The sequence below is a fragment of the Callithrix jacchus genome, chromosome 6, assembly GCF_049354715.1.
Source record: "Callithrix jacchus isolate 240 chromosome 6, calJac240_pri, whole genome shotgun sequence".
NCBI lineage: Eukaryota > Metazoa > Chordata > Mammalia > Primates > Cebidae > Callithrix > Callithrix jacchus.
Genome location: NC_133507.1, coordinates 60,444,853 through 60,469,482, shown reverse-complemented (window position 1 = coordinate 60,469,482; position 24,630 = coordinate 60,444,853). Strand labels below are relative to the sequence as shown.

Here is a 24,630-nt window from a genome sequence, read left to right as displayed (position 1 = left end):
AAGAGTAATAAACTGCTAACAATGTTGTAGAGTAGTATCTCTCTGCATTTGTTAATCAGCAAGAAATTTCTATCCAAAAATATAACTTAGGCTGAGGCAAGAGGATTTCTTGAGGCCAGGAGTTTGAGATAAGCCTGGACAACATAGCAAGACCCCATCTCTTAAAAAAAAAAAAACCAGCGGGGAGGGTATGTGCCTGTGCCAGCTGCTTAGGAGGCTGAGGCAGGAACACAGCTTGAGCCCAGGAGGTCAAAGCTGCCATGAGCCATGATTACGCCATTGCACTCCTGTGTAGGTAACAAAGTGAGAACCTGTCTCTAAAAACTTGTCTCTAAAGTATACATATCACTTTATTAATATGACTGATATCATAAAAGAAGTTTAGTCAACACATTTAGAGTTATCACAGTAATAATTGAAATTAGCTGAAATTGGATTATAATTTTGCATGTAATAACATTGTAAGACTTCAATTAGAAAGTACTCTATCAAGGTTCTAACAGACTGAAATTTGTAGGTTTCTATTTCATATCAAGTTTTAAAAGTATGTGGAACAGAATCCTTGACAATTATATGTTGTATAATTATATAATTACATACACTGTATAATGCCATTAAAGACAAAGAAGGCTATAATACACATGGGAAAATTAATATGTCTTTGTATTCTCAAATTGTCAATAATTTTTCATATTACAAAGAAAAAAGGTGAAGGAAGGGTAGTCTTATTTTGCAACAACTGTTGTCTGATTTCTCTTGATCCAAATACTGAGAAATTTATAGAACTGCCTATTAAGTATTGTCTCCTGACCAGGTTCAAAGTGAGACAGCCCCCCCCCCCCGCCCCGGTGAGGCATAGAAACAAGTTTATATCAAGTTTTAAAGGGTTTCATTGATTAAAAAAAGAAGTAATCTTCAACCCACTTTATTATTGCTGGTGACATAGCCACCTTTCTTTAATCTTTTCAGAATATCTTTGCTCTTATAGTATGTTTTTAAATGTGGATCATGGAGGCTGTTATATTGGTTTTCCAAAAGTTGACAATAAGGATCAGTCACGTTAAAACCATAAGAAGGTCGAAAAAGCTGCAAACACAGAGTCAAAAATATGTAAAATTAATGCATTTTTACTTTAAAAAATCTATCACAATAATTAGAATGTTCATTAAAAATAATGTGGAACAAAAATCTGAAGTGGAGAAAAACAGCTACAGAAAAATTGAGGTTGGGTGTGCTTTCCTGCCTTTCCCTCCTCTTTCCTCACCTGCATAAGTTATCCCAAAGACTCACCTTCCCTCAATCAGTTTCTCCTCTAATCATCTCCAGACCCTGGCTCTCAGTCAAATAAGAAAAAAGAAGAGGAAAAGAAAGGGAATAGATTATAGTTTGTATTAAGGTATAAAGCCAATGCTAGAATTCTTTATTTTCCTCCTCCCACTCTCAAATCAGAACATTATATTCAAAAGATAAAGGGATAATAGTAATTATAATTTGATTTCAATCATCTTAAAATGAACAAAAATAATAGAAAATATTCATCAAAATTTACGAAAATAACTTTAACAAATGGTAAAAGTAAAAGTTGGATATTAAAGATTTTGAGTTAAAGAGTCATTGCATCTTGGGGTTTTTAATGCATGAAATGAACAGTCTCTGAGTGCTAGAATAAGACAAATACCTGAGGTCTATATTATGCAGTTCAACATATTGAAGAACTAATTTTTAAAACTGAAGTTTATTCATTTGTGTGAAGACCAAATACACCTTTAGGCAATAGCCATTGAAATATATAAGGAGGAAAAGATAATCAGTTATTAGTTATGTTTCTATATCTGCTGCATTAGAGAAAGAAGCTGAGTTATTCAATCTCACCACAAATTAAAACATTAGCAAAGTGAGTTTTTTTGGTGTGAGTTCTCAGTTTTTCAATAGCAGGATGCTGATAATGGCTTATTGGGGGACTTCTGAAATGGAAAAAGTAGAGAATGAGAGTAGGAAGCTGTGCTAATGTTGTTTTTTACATCCTTTCTTTCTGTTTTAAGTTTGCTGGGCCAGAACAACATATGTTTTATAATACTTCAAAATAATGTCAAATCAGGAAATGACTCAGGTGACAGATAATTGGAGTATGTTGGTAATATGGCAAACCAGAGAGCATCTGCCCTTGCAGGTACAAAGTTCAATTTATACTACCACAGCAACACTAAGCACCAATCCAGACATGTGTAGAGGCACCGATTTGTGACCTCTGTTTTCAGTTTGGCTGTAGCCACAGTTGCAGTCCAGATCCTAAACACTATGGAGCCTGGCTAGGTTGGACCCTTAAAAGAACTCCAGAAAGATAGGTAGGAGGATGCTTTGTATATGAGTAAAAGGTAGATGAGAGGAACGTTAATAGGATACTAGCTCTTCCTTTGCATTTAAAAGCTTCTTTAAGTTTCTGACCTCTTGTGTAACACTAAACTTTAATCCCTGCCAAGGAGCCTAACCAGAAAGCTAGATTCCCTGATTACCAATGCTTTCCTGAGAAGGTAAAGAAAGGACTCCCATAGGAGAAAGCCTTGAATTCAGTGAGTTCACAAATGAAGCCCAGATCTTTTCTGGAAGGGAAATAATAACAGTAAGTCAAGGAGTGTACTGAATATTTATTTCAGATATTGACATTTAGCTGTAAACTTTTTAAAAATGTTAACTTTTAGCCGTGACAGGCATATGTGTCTCAATACCAAACCTGAAGTGCTACTGACCTGTAAACTAAGAACACCTTTAAACAGATCCACCCATCTGAGCCAGAGTAACCTTTCTATTGCCAATTAATATATCTGGTTTCCCTTAAAATGTAAATATAAAGCGTGACTTCATGAAGAAGGGTACTCTGAAAGAGAAAAGTCTTCAGAAAAACTAGTATGGTGCCTAATTATCATGAAACAAATTTGGGGATAAATAATGTATTAAAAATAGAACATCTTTTTGAAAAGTAGTAGACAAGTGACTTAATGGTAGACAGAGAAGATGGTAATAGAGTAAAAAGAATATATTTGAGGGAGGAGACCAAAGACGGAGATCTAAGTTTATACACTAAAGAGGAGTTATATCTCCTATAATGGAATAAGTTTCAAGCATGTTTTTGCAAAGTTTGTGTGGATGTGACTCAAATTGTTTGAAGATGATGTATTTGTAGTTCACTTGCTCTAATGTAATAGAACAGATCAGTTTTTTAAAAGGGCAATTACACTTTTTCCAGAAAGAAAACTTGCTTTAAGAAATCATGTTTATTTAGTATATTAGATTGACTGTATGCCCCTAAAATTCATATGCAATCTGAACCTTCAATGTGATGCCATTAGGAGCTGGGGCCTTGGGGGATAATTAAGTCATGATGGCGGAGTCCTCATCAAGAGGGTAATGTTCCTATAAAGACCACAGGGAATGCTCTAGCCTTCTTTCTACCATGCTGGGAGGTAATGAAAAGATTGCAAAGGGCCCTCACCAGAATCTGACCATGCTGGTGTCCTGGTCTTGGACTTCCAGCTCCAGAACAATGATAAATATGTTTATGTTATTTCTAAGCCACCAATCTATGGTACATTGTTATAACAGCCTGAACTGTATAAGGCATTAGGCAAGTATCAAATACCAAGGGGTTCTACTCATTTCTGATGACATCATAGACATTAGAAGGGTAAGTGGGTCACTTAGAATTCTATCTTGTATAACTTTCTGCAAAATTGATAAAAGCAACCAGTCAATAAGAATGTACTAAACCTCCGTCAACATCGACTACTTAGTCAAAGGCTGAGGAGGTATGGGGGTAGGTTTGGTGTTGAGGACTAAAACATGAAAAGGCTTAAGGGACGTACACACTATAATCCAGTACAATTAAGCCTGGTTTGTATAAGAGATCGTACGAATCCAGGTCAACGTGAATCCTAAGCAAAGATCAATTAATTGGGCCGGGGGCGAGTGGCTGTAACAGTTCAGGGTTTCTTAAAAGATATCTCAGATTCATAGACTGGGGAGAAGAAGACAGAGTATGCCAGGTTTGGGGGCAAAGTTGACAAAATACAGAAGTATTAGCCTCGTATTCATGGGTAGGTGTAAAAGACATCACTTAAAGAACTGAGCCTCTGGTTGGAGACAATACTGGATGAAAAGGCTGGGGCACATTATGGAGTCTCTTCCTCATTGAGGCAGGCCTTTCTTTCATTGAAATGAGGTTAAAGTACTAACAGACTAACTCATTTTAACTCCCACTGTTTTAGTTCTTTTTTTTTTTTTAATTTATTTGTTTAAAACAGTATTCAACTCAAAACAAAATAATGTGTCCTGTGAAGAGAGTTTGGTCCAAGATGGTCAGTTAAAGTAATACACATAATTAAATGGCAGCAAGCACTAATAGCCTTTCACCTCCCAAACATGTTTCTAGGTACATCAAAACTTACTATGTAAGTATATATGAAGTTTTATTATAAGGAATATTAATATGGTACCATGAATTGTAAATTAAGGACTAAGAATTTAAACTTTCTGGCCTATGATTATGTCCAAACCATATTAGATGAAAATGCTTCATATGCATTCTAAACAATACCTTCGGTCAGATTTTTTTTTTTTCCTGTGACTATTGATGCAAATTCCTTGAATGGATGTTGTATGATGCAGCCTCTGAATTGAACAGAAAGTAGTAAAGGCTAAAGGAAAGAAACGATAAAAACTCGTTCACCTTTTCACCGACATTCGTAGTATAGTATACAGCATTGCTTCCGGGGATCACAGGCAGCTTGACCCCGAGAGGTCGATCCAGTAGTCGAGCCGCTCCAACAGAGTGGGTTTTGTGCACGCCCTGTCAGACACAATTGGAGAGTTTTGTTATTTCCTCTTAGGCAGTATTCCTCTCGTTTAGACCAATCTACTTCCACTCCAACCAAAGACACCGAAGAATCACACAGTCAGGCAGGGTTCAAGGCCTCCTGAAGTCCTCCCGCTTCCCGGGTCACCAGCTCCCCTGGCGTCCCGCGCCTACCAGTTGAGGCGGGTACAGTCCGAGTCACCGCCACCGCCCCCGGGCGCCCCAAGAGGGCGGCCTCCTGAAGCGGGACAGTTGGGAGCCTCGCGACCCTTGCGTGAGTGGCAATCCCTGCCCCGCTCCCCACCATACCTGCGGCCGCCAGAGAAAGACGCCGCCCGGCTTGAGGCCACTCAGGTCTCCGCACTGCTCTGTGTCCGTGGCCAGGACGCTGGCGACCGTCTTGGTGACGGCGACATGGTCAGGCTTGGAGCAGCGCCGAGGTACAGCTCCATGGTCGGCACGGGCCCCTCCGCTCTCCTTCCCTTGCATGTGGTTGCCCCTCTGTCTGGACTCGACCAGGAAAGGCCAGGGCCTCACGACCACAGCCTCTACCCCCAGCGTTCCAGAATCCTAACAGCAGCGGCCCCAGAAAGGCGGTGGCCTCCTGAGGGGGAGGGGCGTGGCTCACGCTGGGCCCGAGAGCTCCCGCAGAGTTGGAGAAATCGGTCCTAGAGGCCTGATCTGAGAGGACCACAGTGGAAACTTCTTCCCTCTCTGAAACCATCACCCCTCAGCCAATCCTAACGGAAACGTATAAGCTATTTTGGTCGGTAGCTGGCTAATTTCTCCTGGCCTCCAAGGAGCCCTGTTCCGTTCTATAAAATTTCCCGAGTGATTGTTTTTGCCCATTCTACATCTTCCCGCATAGAGACCACACCCCGTGCCCAGGCTCCCACAACTTCTTCCCACACCAGGTCCACAAGGCAGAGGGGTTGGCTTCCTAAGGGGCTCATTGTCTTCCTCCTGCCTCCTCTGTCCCCTAGGCTTCCTTCTCCTTTCTAGCGCTCTTTACCGCTCTCCCACTGCCTCCTCTCTGCTCCTGCTGCTCGATCCTATTTCCCTCTGTCTCCCTAACCCTCCAGCTGAAATGCATAAAGTGCTTGACCCTTTTGGGCCAGTCATTGAGCTAGGCACTGGATAGGACACAGCCGTGAGTGAAATATGGCCCCAGCCTGTAAGAAGCGAACTAGAGCCACTTGGTGTTTAGACTAACTTCATATATTCTTTCTATGAATGCTTGGTCCTAGAGGCCTGATCTGAGAGGACCACAGTTGAAATTTCATCTTTATTTCTGGCCCGACTAGTAATAACACTATTTCTTGAGAATGTACTAACCTCCAGATACTATGCTTAACACCCTTTAAATATTTATTTATTGTAATAGTCTTATCACTGATTACCCTTGATTTTTCAAAGATTGAGGAAGAATAACGATTGCTATTAAATGGTGGTTCTTGCGGCTGTTTTCTTAATCAGTACACTCAGCTCTGTTTTAATTCCACACATGTGCTTAGTACTCTTAAATTTGAAATTTGAAAGCTTGGGATATAATCTATTCCCAGCTTCCATATGGATGTCCCACAATCTACTCAAATTCAATCTACTGAAATCTCAACACACACACACCCTTCATCAAAACAGGAAAAAACAAAGGCTTCTTCTTGCATTTCCCGTCTCATTGACAATACCACCATGTACCCAAGCCAGAAACTGAGGAATGCTTCTAGATACTTCTTTTTCCTCTTATCTCCCATGTTCTGTTGGTCCCTAAGTACCAGTAATTTTATCACTAAAATTAATTGGTCCCATTCTACCTGTTCCTGCTCTACTCCCCTGGTTAAGCAGCTAATCATATTTTGCTTGTGTGCACCATTGCCACAGGCTTATAACATCTCCCCGCCATCATCTACCCTAACGATCCATCTTTTATCTATTTGACCTTGGGTGGCAAACTGACCATGTTTTTTCTTCCTCATTTTAAACTCCCAACTGCCCTCAGTGCAAAGTGTGTAATAGCCTGTTACTTGATTTCTGAATCAGTTTCTTATTGATAACAAATTATCACAAATGTAGTGACTTACCATAAATTACCACAAAGCTATTATCTTAACAGTGATGGAGGTTAGTAGTCCAAATAGAATCTCACTGAGCTGAAACCAGTGTATGGGAAGTGCTTTGTTCTGTCTGTAAGCTCTGGGTCACAACCTATGTTCTTCCCCTTTCCAGTTTATAACAGTTCCCTCTTCCTCACCCTTTAAATCTAGCAATGTAGCATCTTCAAATCTCTCTGACTCAGGCCTCTGCCTCCTTCCCTTCTACAATTAAAGAATCTTTGTGATTACATTGGGTCGATCTGGGTTATCCAAGCTAATTTATCTATCTTAAGATCAGCTGATTAGCAACCTTAATTCCATCAGCAATCTTAATTCCTCCTTGATATGAAATATTCACATACGAGTCTTGGAAACGAGGACATAGATGTCTTTGGGATACTATTATCCTACTTCTCACAGCCCCTTTTTCTGTTTCTGAGACATAACTCCCCAATACCACCTTTCAGAATTGAACCTCAAATGACACATAACTGTTTGTGGTTAGCTCTCTACATAGGGCTGCTCATTCATGCATGATTCTGTGTCTTTGTTTATGCCGTCCCTTCTGCCTGACAGGCCCTTGCACTTCACTGCTTGGCTGATTTTAATCAGCCTTTAAAACAACTCAAGTGTTAGAAGCTTTTGACAAATTCTCTCCCTCTGTGCTTCCCTCCATCTTAACATTATCACATTACAGTAAGAATATCTGTTTACTTGTCAGTCTCTCTCTACTAGAATGTAAATTCCTTTAGTGCAAGTGTTGGCTTGTATGCACAGCACCTAACATAGTGCTGAGCAAACACTTAGTGAGTGCTAAGTTAAATTTTGTTTCCTGACCCAGTCAGACATGAATGAGGACCCACTGAAAAATTTTAAGCAAATTCTTACTCTAGAAGAAGACTCTGGCAACAATTTGGAAGGCAGATTTGTGGGGATGAAAGTAAAGGTCTGGGAGACTTCATGATTTTTAGACATGCAGAGAGTGGATTTGAGAAACGTTAAAGAAAACTTTCAAACCTTTGAGCTCTTCCTCATCTTGCCTACTTTTAAAAGAACAGAGTTGGAAGAAATCATTGCTGTGAGAACCTGACAATGGTGGATGACAAGCTTGAATTTCCAGAGAAAACAGGTAAGCCAGAAAAATGAATTCTTAAAAAAGAAAAAGAAAGAAAAATCCACATCAAATAGGTGAGTTCTATTTATAAAGAAAGCAAATGGAAAAGAAAAAGTCTATGGTGTAGATAACATATCTATGATATTTATATGTAAAGCAGAATTTGTTATATTCTTGGAAAAGTTAGAAGAATATGTGTCTGAGGTTTTATGAACCTTGGGGTCTTTTCAGAGACTTTACTGTCTTTGTCTACATAATCATTTCCCAAATTTAGTGACTTTAAACAATTATTTGTTATTTCTCACAGTTCTCTGGGTTCCCTGGTGTTGTTTAGGTTTGCTCTTGCTTAAGTAGGGCTGGGTCATCTAGGATGGCCTCACTCACATCTGGGCTCTCAGAACAACAACAAAACCAGTGGAATGATTGAGATGCAGGACCACCGTCTACATGTGTTCATTCTCCAGAAGATTAGGCAATATGGTTTTACATTTTAGTCTCAAGACTCCCAGCATCAAGAGGGAGTAAATATTAATGTGCTTATGTGCTTCTCAAGTATTCGGTAGCATAACATTTGCTATTGTCTAACGTGGAAGGAAACTACATAAGGGTATGTATACACTAAGGCTCCCATCCATAGGGCTCATTGCCTCAAAAATCTACCAAAGATCACTTTCTGATTCCAATGATTTACAACGCTCCTATATTGAAAACACACTTACCTCTCCTAAGAGAACCAAAAGCCTCATTCAGTAATGTGATTAGGCTTAAAATGTGGTGTTTTGTAATCTGCCATTATGTCCATGGACAGCTATTTGGATACTGCCTGTACGAATTCAAAGACCTATGAACTAAAAAACAAGTTGGGTTAATAATCTATAGATGAAAAATCAATTTCTCCAGAACTTTAGGATTAAAACAACATTAATTGCTTATTGTATCTAGTGGTTTCTCATTGGGTTTGGAGATTCAGTTGAGGCACAAAGGAGATAGTTGGTCTCTGTTCTATGATATTTGGAACTTCAGCTGGCCAACTTGAAGACTAATAGCTGGAATCAGTGCCTTCTAAATTTATTAGCAGAAGATTTGCTCCTTTGGGGTCTTTTGAGATCTGTTAGAGAAGACCAGAAGAGACCTCAGTATAGGATTAATTACTGCTTTATTCTGCACACCCAATGACTCATCTATCAGAAGTTTTCCCAGCTTATCTGGTGGGAACATGTAATGTTTTCAGTTGTTTGTGAAAGCTCAGCACTATCCCTTTTGAGTGATTTTTTCCATGGCATATGGTAGTTTTCTCAGAGTTCTGACAAATAGGCAGGAAACACTCAAAGATAATTCTCTGCACATCTCGAGAGTTCTTAAGTTCATGTTCTATGCAGCTCTCCCCTCTCTACTTTTCTTTCCCATACTCTAGCCACATCTGCCTTTCTGGGCTCTGAGTTCTGTTTCCTGAACTCAGGGAGGCAGATGAGCTCCATCTGGATCCTCCCTCCCTATGCCATGGTTTGAAAGTTCTTTCAAGTTTTATCAGTCTGCCTCACCTGTTTTGTTTATTGTTTTACAGAGATCATCTATTCTTCCGACTGTCTTGAAAATTTTTGCTTCATATACTTTGTTTGATTTTTACATTTTCAGGGCATATCTTCTCCCTGTTATCTTGTCTTGAGAGGAAATAAAACTCAGTTTTACTTGTGATAATCCTTGTAGTGTTTTAAATTCTTTAGCTAATAATCACTTTATTTGGAGAAAATTCCACATATATAAATGTTGATAGGTGTTCAGTCTCATTTGTTACCGTATTTTCATTTGTCACACCATGGAACAAGGTCATGGGCATGTGACTTTGTATTCTGAAAAGGAATTAATTCAACGTTTCTTGTACAGTTAAGGACCATGAAGTCAGGCTTAATGTCTGGTCACAGCACAAGCAACAACATTTTTTTTAAATTTTTTATTGGATTATAGGTTTTGGGGTACATGAGCAGAGCATGCAAGACAGTTGCGTAGGTACACACATGGCAGTGTGCTTTGCTTTTCTTCTCCCCTTCACCCACATTTGGCATTTTTCCCCAGGCTATCCCTCCCCACCTCCCCCTCCCACTGGCCCTACCCTTTTCCCCCCAATAGACCCCAGTGTTTAGTACTCCCCTTTCTGTGTCCATGTGTTCTCATTTTTCATCACCCACCTATGAGTGAGAATATGCGGTGTTTCATTTTCTGTTCTTGTGTCAGTTAAGCAACAACATTTTAATCCAACTACATCTGTGGCTTGATACTGTGTGTCTCCTCTCCTTGTTTCTGTTCCATTTTCCTTAAATTGGATAGCAAACCTTCTTATATATTCTCTGAGCTTTCCCAAATCTTTTGTCTAGGTTAGCCAGGATTGTTTCCTATTATTTATAACCCAAATCCCTGGCTTATATATAATAACCACTTTACTCCCAGCTTTGCTTTGTTTTTGTTTATTATTTATTTTTTTTTTTTAATTTTTTATTGGATTTTAGGTTTTGGGGTACATGAGCAGAACATGCAAGACAGTTGCGTAGGAACACACATGGCAGTGTGCTTTTCTTTCCTTCTCCCCTTCACCCACATTTGGCATTTCTCCCCAGGCTATCCCTCCCCACCTCCCCCTCCCACTGGCCCTCCCCTTTTCCCCCCAGTAGACCCCAGTGTTTAGTACTCCCCTTTCTGTGTCCATGTGTTCTCATTTTTCATCACCCGCCTATGAGTGAGAATATGCGATGTTTCATTTTCTGTTCTTGTGTCAGTTTGCTGAGGATGACGTTCTCCAGATTCATCCATGTCCCTACAAATGACACAAACTCATCATTTCTGATTGCTGCATAATATTCCATGGTGTATATGTGCCACATTTTTCCAATCCAGTCTATTATCAATGGGCATTTGGGTTGATTCCAGGTCTTTGCTATTGTAAACAGTGCTGCAATGAACATTCGTGTACATGTGTCCTTATAGTAGAACAATTTATAGTCTTTTGGATATATACCCAGTAATGGGATTGCTGGGTCAAATGGAATTTCTATTTCTAAGGCCTTGAGGAATCGCCACACTGTCTTCCACAATGGTTGAACTAATTTACACTCCCACCAACAGTGTAAAAGTGTTCCTTTTGCTCCACATCCTCTCCAGCATCTGTTGTCTCCAGATTTTTTAATGATCGCCATTCTAACTGGCGTGAGATGGTATCTCAATGTGGTTTTGATTTGCATCTCTCTGATGACCAGTGACGATGAGCATTTTTTCATATGATTGTTGGCCTCATATATGTCTTCTTTCGTAAAGTGTCTGTTCATATCATTTGCCCACTTTTGAATGGGCTTGTTTGTTTTTTTCCTGTAAATCTGTTTGAGTTCTTTGTAAATTCTGGATATCAGCCCTTTGTCAGATGGGTAAACTGCAAAAATTTTTTCCCATTCTGTTGGTTGCCGATCCATTCTAGTGACTGTTTCTTTTGCCGTGCAGAAGCTGTGGAGTTTCATTAGGTCCCATTTGTCTATTTTGGCTTTTGTTGCCAATGCTTTTGGTGTTTTGTTCATAAAGTCCTTGCCTACTCCTATGTCCTGGATAGTTTTGCCTAGATTTCCTTCTAGGGTTTTTATGGTGCCAGGTCTTATGTTTAAGTCTTGAATCCATCTGGAGTTAATTTTAGTGTAAGGTGTCAGGAAGGGGTCCAGTTTCTGCTTTCTGCACATGGCTAGCCAGTTTTCCCAACTCCATTTGTTAAACAGGGAATCCTTTCCCCCTTGCTTGTTTTTGTCAGGTTTATCAAAGATTGTATAGTTGTAGATATGTTGTGTTGCCTCCGGTGCCTCTGTTTTGTTCCATTGGTCTATATCTCTGTTTTGGTACCAGTACCATGCTGTTTTGATTACTGTAGCCTTGTAGTAAGGGTATTCAAATAGGAAAGGAGGAAGCCAAATTGTCTCTATTTGCAGACGACATGATAGTATACCTAGAAGACCCCATCACCTCAGCCCAAAAACTCCTGAAACTGATAAGCAACTTCAGCAAAGTCTCAGGATATAAAATCAATGTGCAAAAATCACAAGCATTCATCTACACCAATAACAGACTTAAAGAAAGCCAAATCAAGAACAAACTGCCATTCGCAATTGCTACAAAAAGAATAAAATACCTTGGAATACAACTCACAAGGAACGTAAGGGACCTCTTCAAGGAGAACTACAAACCACTGCTCAACGAAATCAGAGAGGACACAAACAGATGGAGAAACATTCCATGTTCATGGTTAGGAAGAATTAACATCGTGAAAATGGCTATACTGCCCAAAGTAATTTACAGAATCAACGCTAAACCCATCAAGCTACCATTGACTTTCTTCACAGAACTGGAAAAAACCACCATGAACTTCATATGGAACCAAAAGAGAGCCCGCATAGCCAAGTCAATTCTAAGCAAAAAGAACACAGCGGGGGGCATCACACTACCGGATTTCAAACTATACTACAAGGCTACAGTAATGTTTATTATTTCTTAATGTAACTATATAAGCCGAAGATTTAAATGTTTGAGTTTTACTACCTCCTATGTCTATTCTCAATATTTTATTGAGAAATAAAATATAAGATCTTTAGGATCCTGTGTTGGTCAAGATTTTCAATAAAAACAGAACCAGCAAGGGATGTGTGTGTGTGTGTGTGTGTGTGTGTGTGTGTGTGTATGTGTCTCTTCCTCTCTCTCTATATATAGAGAGGTCTCTACATATACCAGTTGCCCAGCAAGCTGAGAAAGAGTTGCTGTTTGAATCCAAAGGCAGTCTGTTGGCAGAGTTTCTTCTTGCTTGGGGGAAATTAGTACTTGTTTCATTAAGGCCTACAACTGACTGGATGAGACCCACTCATATTATGGAGGGCAATCTACTTGACTCAGTGTCCACTGTTTTAAATGTTAATTTCATCCAGAAGACACCCTCATAGAAACATTCTGAATGTTAGACCAAATATCTGGGTGCTGGATCTCAGTCACAATGATATGTAGTATTAAACATCACAGATCCCCATTTTTGTCTATTCCATTAAGCTGAATTAATTTCTGAATCTAAAAATAGAAATGATGGTTTTAATTTAAAAAAATTCCAATTTAAGTTATACTTTTTAAACACAATATTTATTAATGAACTCTTATGTGAATTCAATCTAGCCATAGTCTTTTCTTATTCTATTTATTTTAATTTGTATTAGTTATATATACTTTCTTAGTTTCTTAAATACTTAGCGATTAATTTGATTATTTTTGCTTTCATCTGATATTTGACATATATTCTTAATAATGCCACCTTTAATTAATATTTGGTTGACTGATATCTCACAATAACCTTATTTCTTTTATTAAGCAAGGTATTTTTAAATTAAAACTAAAAAGCAAAATTTTGTTTAAAATTGTTTAAAATTACTTGTCTTGCCTTCTTAATCTTATATTGTCCAAGTTTAATAATTTAACCTGACAGTTTAAAATCATTAATATTAATGAATTCATCAGAAAATAGACATGATAAAATGTTTTTGATATTGCATTGCAGTGATCATAATTCATTTAACAGTCAAAAAGGCAGTCTGCACATAAAACATATCTAAAATTGCTAGTAAAAGTAGCTAGTATATTGTAATGTAATAGAATTACTTGTAATAGAGTGAAACTAAGAAACTTGAGGAATTGACATTAACATTTTAAAATGACAGAAAGTTTCAAAGGTTTTCAAGCATTTTTTTTCCAGAAATGTATGGTAATGATTACAATGTGAAGTCTAAAAAAGTGCCTGATAAACAAATAGATATATATCTTTGCAAATATCTCACTCTTTAAAATACTCTGCATTATAGTTTGCATTGCTTTGTAATATATATATCTTAGTGGTGTTGAAAAACTGATACCAAACGCAGACTTCTGACTTGTTGAATAGTTCAGACCTTAAATAAAGGGCCAAAATTAAATATTGGTTGGCCAACTTATTCATATATACTCTATCTTTCTGTCTGTGAACACACGTGCACACGCATGCATACACACACACAATTCAAGTGAAATATAAAATAAAAAGTAATGTTAAATGCATTTTAAGTTTAAGCTTTAAATGTAAGGTAGCTAGACATATAACATATCATAAGTGGAGAAAATTTCTTGGTAGTAAGAGACATTAGGATTATATGGTACAATTTTAATAGTACAGACTCAGGTGTAAGATTGCCTGTGTTTAAATCCTATTTATTTCAACTCATGACTTGTTTTCTCATCTCTAAAATGATCATATTTTATAATATCATTGATGGGGTAGCCTCAATAGGGACAACGATTAATAGTGACCAGTCTGCCCATCTCTGTGTAGTCTTGATCATTGTACCATGTTATCCAGCTTAAAATCACAGAAAGATATTGAGGGGCTGGATTTTCTGGTTTTTTTTTGTTGTTGTTGCTTTTTTCACTATAATTATTGGAGTAAATTGCTCTTACAATCCCAGTCACTGTTATAAATGTTGGGTGTTTAGGGGGAAAGGGTTTGAAAAATAGCTGGAAAATAGTAACCAGCAAAATGTGTATTTTTGTTTTATTAATCAGATGGCTGTAGTTTGTTTTTAAAGTTTGTCATATTACCAAAAATGTTATAAAAACAAGTCTTTCTGTCTATCCCAGCTACTCAGGATGCTGAGGCAGGAGAATTGCTTGAACCTGGGAGGCAGAGGCTGTGGTGAGCCAAGATCATGCCACTGCACTTCAGCCTGGGCTACAAGAGAGAAACTTCATCTCAAATATCCAAACCATAGTTAGGCTCCTCATTGCACCCAGCATGGGGGAGCTCCTTGCCACGCGAGTGCACACTTCCGTGTGTTTTGTAACAACTGACCCCTCAAATGCAAGTCAAGATTGAGTTACCTGTTCAGAAATGACACCTAAACTGGCACTTCTGGGCTTGCTAAGGGGCAGTGAGTCTGGAACCTGCAGAGGACACAGAGGAGAATGTCACGTGAGTCTACACGGGCTGCTATCACAAAATACCTTAAACTGGGTGATTTATTATTGCTGCACGAGTAACCACGGGTTTTGCCATTGAAAGTAAAGGCAAAACCTGGCCGGGCCTGGTAGCTCACTCCTGTAATCCCTGCACTTTGGGAGGCCGAGGCTGGTGGATCACCTGAGGTCAGGAATTCAAGACCAGCCTGGCCAACATGATGAAGACTATCTCTACTAAAAATACAAAAACAAAAAACAAAAAAAAAGCCCACAAAAATTAGCCAGGTTTGGTGGCAGGGGCACCTGTCATCCCAGCTACTTGGGAGGCAGAGGTTGCAATGAGCCGAGCTCCTGCCACTGTACTCCAGCCTGGGCAACAAGAGTTAAACTCCTTCTCAAAAAAAAGAAAATGAAAGTAATGGCAAAAAACGTGCTTACTTACTTTCTCACTGATCTAATTTAAAGAGCAGACATTTGGCCAGGCTCAGTTGCTTACACCTGTAATCCCTGCACTTTGGGAGGCAGAGGTGAGAGAATCACTTGAGGCCAGGATTCTCTCACCTCGGGAAAACCAAATCTCTACAAAAAATTTAAAAATTAACCATGTGTGGTGGTGCATGTCTATAATCCCAGCTACTCAGGAAGCTGAGGTGGGAGGATTGCTTGGCCCCAGGAGGTGGAGGCTGCAGTGAGTTGTGATTGCATTACTGCACTCCAGCCAAAAAATTAATCAAACCCTCAAGTTCCAGCATCCCCTGGTCCATGGCTCTCCATTGCCCACCTCAGATGCTACCTCCACCCACTCTCATGGACAATCTCCATTTGCAAAAAAGAAACAGGCTGTGAAGGGTTGACAGTCTGGGCAGGAACTAAGACATCCGTCTCTGCTTCCTGGTGTCCTGAAGGGAATTCTGTGACCCCAGCTTCCAGGGGTGGCCATCCTCCCAGGACCTGCGCGTGTCTTACTCCTATGACCAGCTGGGCTGTCCTCTCCTCATCTACGACGACACTCCATGGAAGCTTGTGGTCCAGCTGTAACACCCTGGGAGCTGCTGCAGGGTGGGGATGGTGGCAGGGCCTCATGCTCCCTGGCTGTGGGGTACCAGCCTAGCCCTCCAGGTTCCCCTAGATTCCTCAAAACGATGACACTCACTGTTTCCCACCGTGCTCCTGCCCCGGCTCCACCAGCTTCCCAGGGCCCTCTCCCTGGAACACCTTTTCCTTGAGACAGGGTCTTGCTCTGTCTCAAAGTGGAGGGCAGTGGCACGATCTCAGCTCACTGCAACCTCTGCCCCTGGGCTCAAGTGATCCTCCCACCTCAGCCTCCTGGGTAGCTGGGACTACAGGTGCCCACCAGTATACCAGGCTAATTAGCAGAGATGAGGTTTCACCTTGTTGGCCAGGCTGTCTTGAAAAGCAGAGTGTTGAGATTACAGGCGTGAGCCACCGTACCCGGCCTAAGTGTTTTTTTAGTTTTGAGATGCAGTCTTGCTCTGTTGCCCAGTATGGAATGCAGTGACACCATCTTGGCTCACTGAAACCTCCGCCTCCTGGACTCAAGCAATTCTCCTGCCTCAGCCTCCTAAGTAGCTGGGACAAGAGGTATATGCCACCATGCCCAGCTAATTTTTCTATTTTTAGTAGAGACGGGGTTTTGCCAGGTTGCCCAGGCTGGTCTTGAACTCCTGAGCTCAGGGGATCCGCCCACCTCAGCCTCCCAAAGTGCTGGGATTATGGACGTGAGCCACCACACCCAGCCCCAAGCGGACTTTTGTTTCCTCCCCATTATCAATGCTCAATGTTGGCTGCTGCCCATCTCCCTGTCCACCCAGCTCTGTCTCCTGGCCTCCCTGCAGCCTGCATACTGCAGCCTTACCTGGGAGGGACAGGGGTTCTTTGGTGGCTGTGGGCCGGGTCTTCCTGGGTCGCCGCTGCTCCCCACGCAGCTCTGCCCTGTGCGTGTGTCCTAGGTGGCGAAAAGACAGTTTCCAGGAGGTTGTTGATGCCGAGTATGTGTTACTGGAATCAAACAGACAGTTCTCCTACATGTATTCCCTGACGGCTGAGTCGGCGCTGTGAACCTCCCAGCCACAGAACTGGACCACCGTGATAAAGGAATTCGGGGGGCCTTATTCTGGAACAGAGAGGTAATGGGACCCTATGATTGTTTCCAGAAGAATCAGCATCCCACCAGAGGGTGGGAGAGCACGTGAGGACACGGTGCAGCCCTGGAACTGAGTATGGAAGGAAAGACTCGTCCGGGCATGGTGGCTCATGCCTGTCATCCCAGCAGGTAGGGAGGCCCAGGCAGGTGATCACATGAGGTCAGGAGTTCATGATCAGCCTGGCCAACATGGTTAAACTCCATCTCTCAGCCCGACATGGTGGTGGGTGACTGTAATCCCAGCTATTCGGGCTTGAACCCAGGAGGAGGTTGCAGTGAGCCGAGATCTAGGCACTGCTCTCCAGCCTGGGCAACGGAGGGAAATGCAGGCACCAAGCTGTTTGGGGGCTTTGCTGATATGAGAGAAGTCTAGGACCATCCCAGTGGTTGCTACTGAGGCATGGATGAAATTCCCAGGCTGTCCTACTCAGTGTGCATTTGTTTTATTTATTTATTTTTTTAGACAGGGTCTTGCTCTGTCACCCAGGCAGTGCAGGATTGCAGTGGCACAATCTCAACTCACAGCAGCCTCAATGCTCAAATGATCCCCCCACCTCAGCCTGCCTCCCAATTACCTGGGACTTCAGATGTGTGCCCCCACACCAGCTTTTTTTTTTTTTTTTTTGAGGCAGAGTCTTGCCCTGTAGCCCAGGCTAGAGTACAGTGGTGAGAACTTGAGTCACTACAACCTCTGCCTCCCGGGTCCTGGTTCAAGGAATTATCTTGCCTCAGCCTCCCAAGTAGCTGGGATTACAGGCATGTGCCATCAAGCCCAGCTAATTTTTGTATATTTAATACAGACGGGGTTTCACCATGTTGGCCAGGCTAGTCTTGAACTCCTGACCTTGTGATTGGCCCACTTTGGCCTCCCAAAGTAATTTTTTTTTTTTTTTTTTTGGTGGAGACGAGGTCTCATAGTGTTGGCCAGGCTAGTCTCAAACTCCTGACATCAGGTAATCCACCCACTTCAGCCTTCCAGCAGGATGGTGTTAGAGGCATGAGACACTGTGTCCAGCCTTATTTTTATTTTTATTTTTTTTGAGATGGAGTCTCCCTCTGTCACCCAGGCTGGAAGGCAGTGGTGAGAGCTCTGCTCATTGCAACCACCACTGACTGGGTTCAAGCCATTCTCTTGCCTCAGCCTCCCAAGTAACGAGGATTACAGGCACGTGCCACCACACCCAGCTAATTTCTGGTTTTTTATTAGAGATGGGTTTCACCATGTTGGCCAGGCTGGTCTCGAACTCCTGACCTCAGGTGATCCACCAGTCTTGGCCTACCAAAGTGCTGAAATTACAGGCGTGAGCCACTGCACCCGGCCACAAATACTCATTTCACAGTCCTGCACTGGGTGCTGGCGGAAGAGTGGTGACTGGAGGCAGCACCCCTGCCCTGGTGCACACAAGTTACTCTCTCCCACTCCCCATGCCTGGGGTGTGCTGAAAGCCTCAGGCCAGAACAGGCTCAAACTGGCTCGTAGGAGTATTCCTCAAATAAACAGGAATCTCCAGCCTGTCAAACATGGTGAAACCTCATCTCTACTTAAAATTTAAAAATTAGCTTGGGCATGGTGGTGGGTGCCTGTAATCCCAGCTACTCGGGAGGCTGAAGCAGGAGAATCACTTGAACTGGAAAGGTGGAGGTTGCAGTGAGCCGAGATAGTACCACTGCCCTCCAGCCTAGGCATGCCTGTAATCCCAGCTACTCGGGAGGCTGAGGCAAGAGAACTGCTTGAACCCAGTGGGCAGAGGTTACAGTGAGCTGAGACCACCACATTGCACTCCAGCCTGGGCTATAAGCATGAAACTTTGTCTAAATAAATAAATAAAGCAGCCCAGAGGTTAGAGAGGAGGGGTCTGACCTCATCAGGAGATCAAAGAAGGCCTCTCAGCAGGTGGGAGTGGAAAGATCAGTGCCCCATCAGGAGGCCTTCCTCTCAGGCACAAGGAAACATGTGGACTCTTGAAACAGGATAGGGCACACGCAGCTCTGGCATGCTCAGGGTGACATGAGGCTGGGATGCAGCACTCTGGCAGGACGGCATCAAGAGCTGTATTCTTGGTCCCTTCCTCCCCAGGTGACAGCTCAGGTGTTGGAGAATGAGACTTACATGAGATAGGACCTGCCCTGGCTCAGATGCTTCATGCCCCACAGGAGCTAACAGCTCTTGCCACAGCAGTCTAGGAACTTAGCGTTCAGAGTCCCCTGAGAGGACGAGAGCACAGAGAGAAGTCCAAGGCTATAGCTTCCAACCAGGTATTCAGTCAGTGGACACAACTTCCAGCCCAGATGCAATTTCGGGCTTTGTTTGTTTGTTTTGAGACAGGGTCTTGCTCTGTCATCCAGGCTGGAGTGCAGTGGCATGATCTCAGCTCAGTGTACCCTCCCCCTCCCAGATTCAAGTGATTCTTCTGCCTCAGTCTCCTGAGTAGCTGGGATTATAGGTGTGCACCATCATGCCCGGCTAATTTTTGTATTTTTAGTAGAGACAGGGTTTCACCATCTTGGCCAGGCTGGTCTTGAACTCCTGACCTCAAGTGATCCACCTGCCTCAGCCTCCCAAAGTGCTGGGATCACAGGCATGAGCCACCTCACCCAGCCTAGGGGTCATTTTTAGCACAAGAAGTATTGTCTGGAAACACAGCTGACTGGCCACCTTATCAGAAGGTTAACCCTTTATCATCAAGGGGGAATGAGTGGAAGTTAAATTAGGCTCAAACATTAAAATTAGATTAGGGGGAGTGGAAATGGTGTCTAGGCAGTGGGAATAAATGCAAAGACCCTGAGGTGGGTGGGTGCCTGGAGTGGTTGAGGAACACAAAGAAGGCCTGTGTGGCTGGAGGAGAGTAAGCATGGGAGGAGGTGTGAGTGTGCATGAGAGAGAGAGAGACATGGGATGAGATCAGAGAGGTCCCAGGGGCAGATCACACAAGACCTTACAGAAATACCTAAGGAAGTGAGGCAGATCACTTGATGCCAGGCATTGGAGATTGGCCTGACCAACATGGCAAAACTAGAAATACAGAAGTTAGCCGGGCATGGTGACATGTGACTGTAGTCCCAGCCACTCTGGAGTCTGAGGCAGGAGAATCACTTGAACTAGAGAAGCAGCGGTTGCAGTGAGTCAAGACTGCACCACTGCATTAAAGCCTGGGCAACAGAGCAAGACTCTGTCTCAAAAAAATAAATACATATAAATAAAAAGAAATAACAAAGCAAGTGTGAATGTATCGTGAGTGACTCTACTAAGTAAAGACTGAACGCGTTCTCAGCCACTGATAGCATTACTACCAACCAGCTCAGTGATGTTGCTTTTCCTGGCCAGGAAGGCCTGCACTTTTCCCCTGGGGCGCACCTTTCTGTACACCAGGCCAGTGATGGCCGACTGCAGCCTCATCTGCAGCACCTTGGGCTGGTACCTGTTCTGCTGCTCAGTGTTTGCAGGCAGGCCGAGAGGAACATCAGCATGGCGAGGAGGCAGCCCTTCCAGGCTGGAGGCTTGGGATCACCACTAAACTCCAGGAAAAGGCTTCCAGGGGAAGGAGGGAGAAGGTGCAGCTGGTGAGATGAGGTTCCCAGGTGTGCTGTCTTTGCCCAAACCAGGCCAGGTGTGGAGGATCAGTCGGCCTGGTTGACTTTTTGCAATCATGATCTCGGTTATTTCCCCCACAGTCCATGCTTTTCAATCTGACTGCGGAGCCTCAAGATCAAGAGACGGCGTTTTTGTTCCCACTTGTTATGGGCTAAATTTTGTCCTCACAAAATTTGTATATCAAAGCCCCAACCTCCAGTGCCTCTGAATGTGACTGTATTTGGAAATAGGGCTTTTAAAGAGGCAACGAAGTTAAAATGAGGTCATTAGGCTGGGCCCTCATCCAGTCTGACTGGGGTCCTTATAAGAGGAGAAAATGTAGACACACAGGGAGACACCGGGTGGACACAGAGGAAACCATATGATGACACAAGGAGGAGGCGGCCAACTGCATGCCAAGGGCAGACACCCCAGGTGGAACCAACTTACTGATACCTGATCTGGAACTTCCAGCCTCCAGAATCGTGAGAAAACTACATTTTTGTTGTTGAAGCTACTCAGTCTGTGATGTACTGTTATGGCAGCCGAGCAGACACCACTTGAATCTGGTCTGGCCACAAAAGCACCTTTGACCAACAGAGTACAGTGGAGGTAAAGCTTTGCTGGCTGTGAGCCTAGGCCGCAAGAGAAAATGGGGCTTTTGGCCTATTGCTGGGAGCCCTCCCAAGCCACCACATGAACAAGTCTGAGCTAGATTTTTGGAGATGGGAACCCACATGGAACAGAGACAACCATTCCAGCTTCAGATACAGAACTGCAGGCACATAAGAAAACTGAGCCAAGAAAAGAACCACCACCCAGCTGAGCACAGCCCCCATTATTGACCCACATTACTATGAACTAAATAAAAGAATGCTTGTAATTTTAAGCCATCACTTTCGAAGCATTTTATAGCAAAAGCTAATTGATGCAGTCAGGTAACAGCTTGCTTATTTGCCTTTCTGGGGGTCAGTCACTTTCTCATTAATATTCCTTCCTCAGTATCCTTCTCACCAACCCTCCAGTGTCCGGAGCACCAGATCTATAGGCAGAGGCAGGAGAGCTGAAATGCCTGACCCTGGAGGGATGCCATTAAAAGACCACCAGCCTTAGCAGGGCACCTGAAGTCTGGATTCACCTGAGCAGCTTGGGGACAGTGAACCCGAAGACATCACTGATGATAAGGCTGCAGGTTCCCCAGAGGAAGGTAGAATGGAACACCTGCCAGATGGCCTTCAGCAGTGGGCCCCACTGGCTCCCTTCTTGCCGTAGGAAGGGCTGGGTTTCTGCAGCCTCCATGCCACTGCCTCCTTTCCTTTTAAACACTATTGCCTTGGCACGCCTTAGGGGAGGGGAGCGGTTGGCTCTGGGTCCCATTTTATACTCTCAGCCATCAGCAGCAGGACCAGGAATTAAAGGCTTGTTTTCCCAACAATAAGCGTGGGTGGGTGTGGCTCCAACCTGGCTCCCTCACCTGTGCCTCCTTATCACCCTGAGTACCCATTTAAGAGGCAGTCACAGGAGTTGTGGGGGAAGGGCAGGAGGGCAGCCCTGAGGCCTCTTAGATGGCCATGGGAAAGCACACGTGTTGAGCACCTACTACGTGCAAGGCACTCACCAGTCATCCTAAGACCCCCTGGCAAGCCAGGTGCTGTTCCCATTTCACAGATAAGAAAACTGAGGCTCAGAGAAGCAAACTTGTTCAAGGGCACACAGCTGAGAAGTAAAACAACTGGGATTCAGTTCCAGCTCTCTGCCTCTAGAGTCCATGCACTTTTCATTTTTTGATTTTTTTGTTTTGAGATGAAGTCTCACTCTGTCACCCAGGCTGCAGTGCAGTGGCGTGATCTTGGCTCATTGCAACCTCTGCTTCCTGGATTCAAGTAATTCTCCCACCTCAGACTCCCGAGTACATGGGATTACAGGCAAATGCCACCACACCAGCTAATTTTTGTATGTTTAGGAGATGGGGTTTCACCATGTTGGCCAGGCTGGTTTTGAACTCCTGACCTCAGGTGATCTGCCCGTCTCAGACCCTAAAGTGCTGGTGTTACAGACATAAGCCACTGCACGTGGCCTCCCACGTACTTTTCAATCTATCATGTTGTCAACCTGGAGGAAGAACAGCATCCCCTCCCCCCACACACAACCAGCCAGCCCTTAGGTGGTTTGGAACCAGTGGAGAATCACAGCTGATGTGCATGGGGCCTGGTGCTCTGGCTCTGGGTGAAAGCAGACAGAAGCTCAGGCTGCCTCAAACTCATAAGATCCCCAGCTTTGGCCATAACCAGGGGCCACAGAGAAGAGCTAAAGTGAAGAAGGGAGAGAAGGTGGTAGGGGGATGCCCCCTCTGGGGCAAGTCAGAAGCCTGCGGCCATAATGGAGAAGCTGGGGCAATATAGCTGCTGACAGCCGGTTGCTTTGTGGTCTTTGGTGGGTGGACTGCTCCCCTCTCTGTGTGTAAGAGGATGGGTGTGGTCCCCCCTTTGAGCCCTTTGTGTGCCTCTGACGATCTATAAGGTTATCAGTAATTGCTTGCTTGCTTTTTTGAGACAAAGTTTCACTCTTGTTGCCCAGGCTGGAGTGCAGTGGCACCATCTCAGCTCACTGCAACCTCCATCTCCCGGGTTCAAGTGATTCTCCTGCCTCAGCCTCCCGAGTAGCTGGGATTACAAGTGCACATCACCATGCCCAGCTAATTTTTGTATTTTTCATAGAGATGGAGTTCCACCGCATTGGCCAGGCTGTTCTTAAACTCCTGACTTCAGGTGACCCACCAGCCTCAGCTTCCCAAAGTGCCATGATTATTATAGGTATGAACCACCGTACCTGGCCACTTATCAGTAATTTCAATCCCCATTACAAATCTGTGACCCAGGGCCACGTGCAGACATCAGCTCTTTACACGAAGGAGCTCACTGACTTCCCTGGACCCCCTTGCCAGATGGGTATTATTAGGCTCTCCATTTTACAGAAGGGGAAGGAAACTGAGGCTCTGAGAGGTGGTAATAACAGTCCAAGGTCACATAGCAAGGGCAGAGCAGGGATTGGAGCCTAGATCTTGACTTCTGGTTCACAGAGTGTTTCCTGTGCACTAAGGACTCCCAACCCCACCATAATAATAAAAGAAGCATAAGAAAAATCCTCTTGTGAGCTCAGGTGGCCAGATCCTTCCGGGCCAAAGTCTTTGTCCCTCATTCCTGGCCTGATCTGGTGTTTGATTTGGCATCTATGGAGGGTTGTGGCTCAGCTGTGTTACTGAGTGGGCATGGCCTGCTGCTCACAGGTATTTTGGCATTTGGGTCTCAAAGCCAAGAAGATGCCCCTTCCATGCAGAGAGCATCCCTGACTACCCTTCCTGTCTGATCCCGCCAGTTCATTCGTTGCCTTCACAGCCTTGCCCATGGCCCCAACCCTTTCTTTGTCTTGTTAGAATCCAGGTGGGTAGGTAGACTTTGCCTGAGTTTTTCACCGAGATGTCCCCAGTATTGAGTCCAGCTCCTGCACACAGTAGGAGCTCATAAACACTTGTCTAATGAATGGGAAAAACAGACTGAGTGATGTGTGTAAAAGGGCCTAACAAGAGTGCCGAGCACATACTGTTATAAACATTATAGAAGGATGGAGCCTGGTTGGGTGGACAGGACTTGGCTTTGGAGCCAGGAAACTATGGTTCCGATGCCTGTTCTGTCTCCTCTCCTCTGAACCTTAGTGCTTCCAACTGTAAAATGGGGTTGAGGAAGAGCTGACTGGGAAGTTTTCTTTCTGGCTGGAAGTTTGCTCAGTTCTATTCTAGCTGTTTGCCCAGAGAGTCAGTGTGTTCAGCCTGCAGGCTCCATAGCAAGTGTT

At 43.4% G+C, this 24,630-nt stretch overlaps 1 protein-coding gene and 1 long non-coding RNA gene across 3 annotated transcripts in view; one reads left to right on the top strand and one right to left on the bottom strand.

Moving 5' to 3' along the window:
- LOC100399209 (fibrous sheath-interacting protein 2-like) overlaps window positions 1-5,427 on the bottom strand; it is a 91,440-nt gene extending 86,013 nt beyond the window's left edge. For both annotated transcript variants that reach the window (XM_078327450.1, XM_078327451.1), the window contains exons 1-2: window positions 5,159-5,427; window positions 4,724-4,843 (exon numbers count right to left, since the gene is read on the bottom strand). In XM_078327450.1, the coding sequence (XP_078183576.1) occupies window positions 4,724-4,843; window positions 5,159-5,338 (300 nt within the window). In that variant the 5' untranslated portion in view covers window positions 5,339-5,427. The remainder of the gene's footprint in view (window positions 1-4,723; window positions 4,844-5,158) is intronic.
- A 2,327-nt stretch (window positions 5,428-7,754) lies between these two features.
- Window positions 7,755-23,285, top strand: LOC118154562 (uncharacterized). Its single transcript, XR_004744608.3, has 4 exons — window positions 7,755-8,071; window positions 14,729-15,059; window positions 17,017-17,193; window positions 20,883-23,285. It is a non-coding gene; the product is annotated as an uncharacterized LOC118154562 (long non-coding RNA).
- The last annotated feature ends 1,345 nt before the right edge of the window (window positions 23,286-24,630 follow it).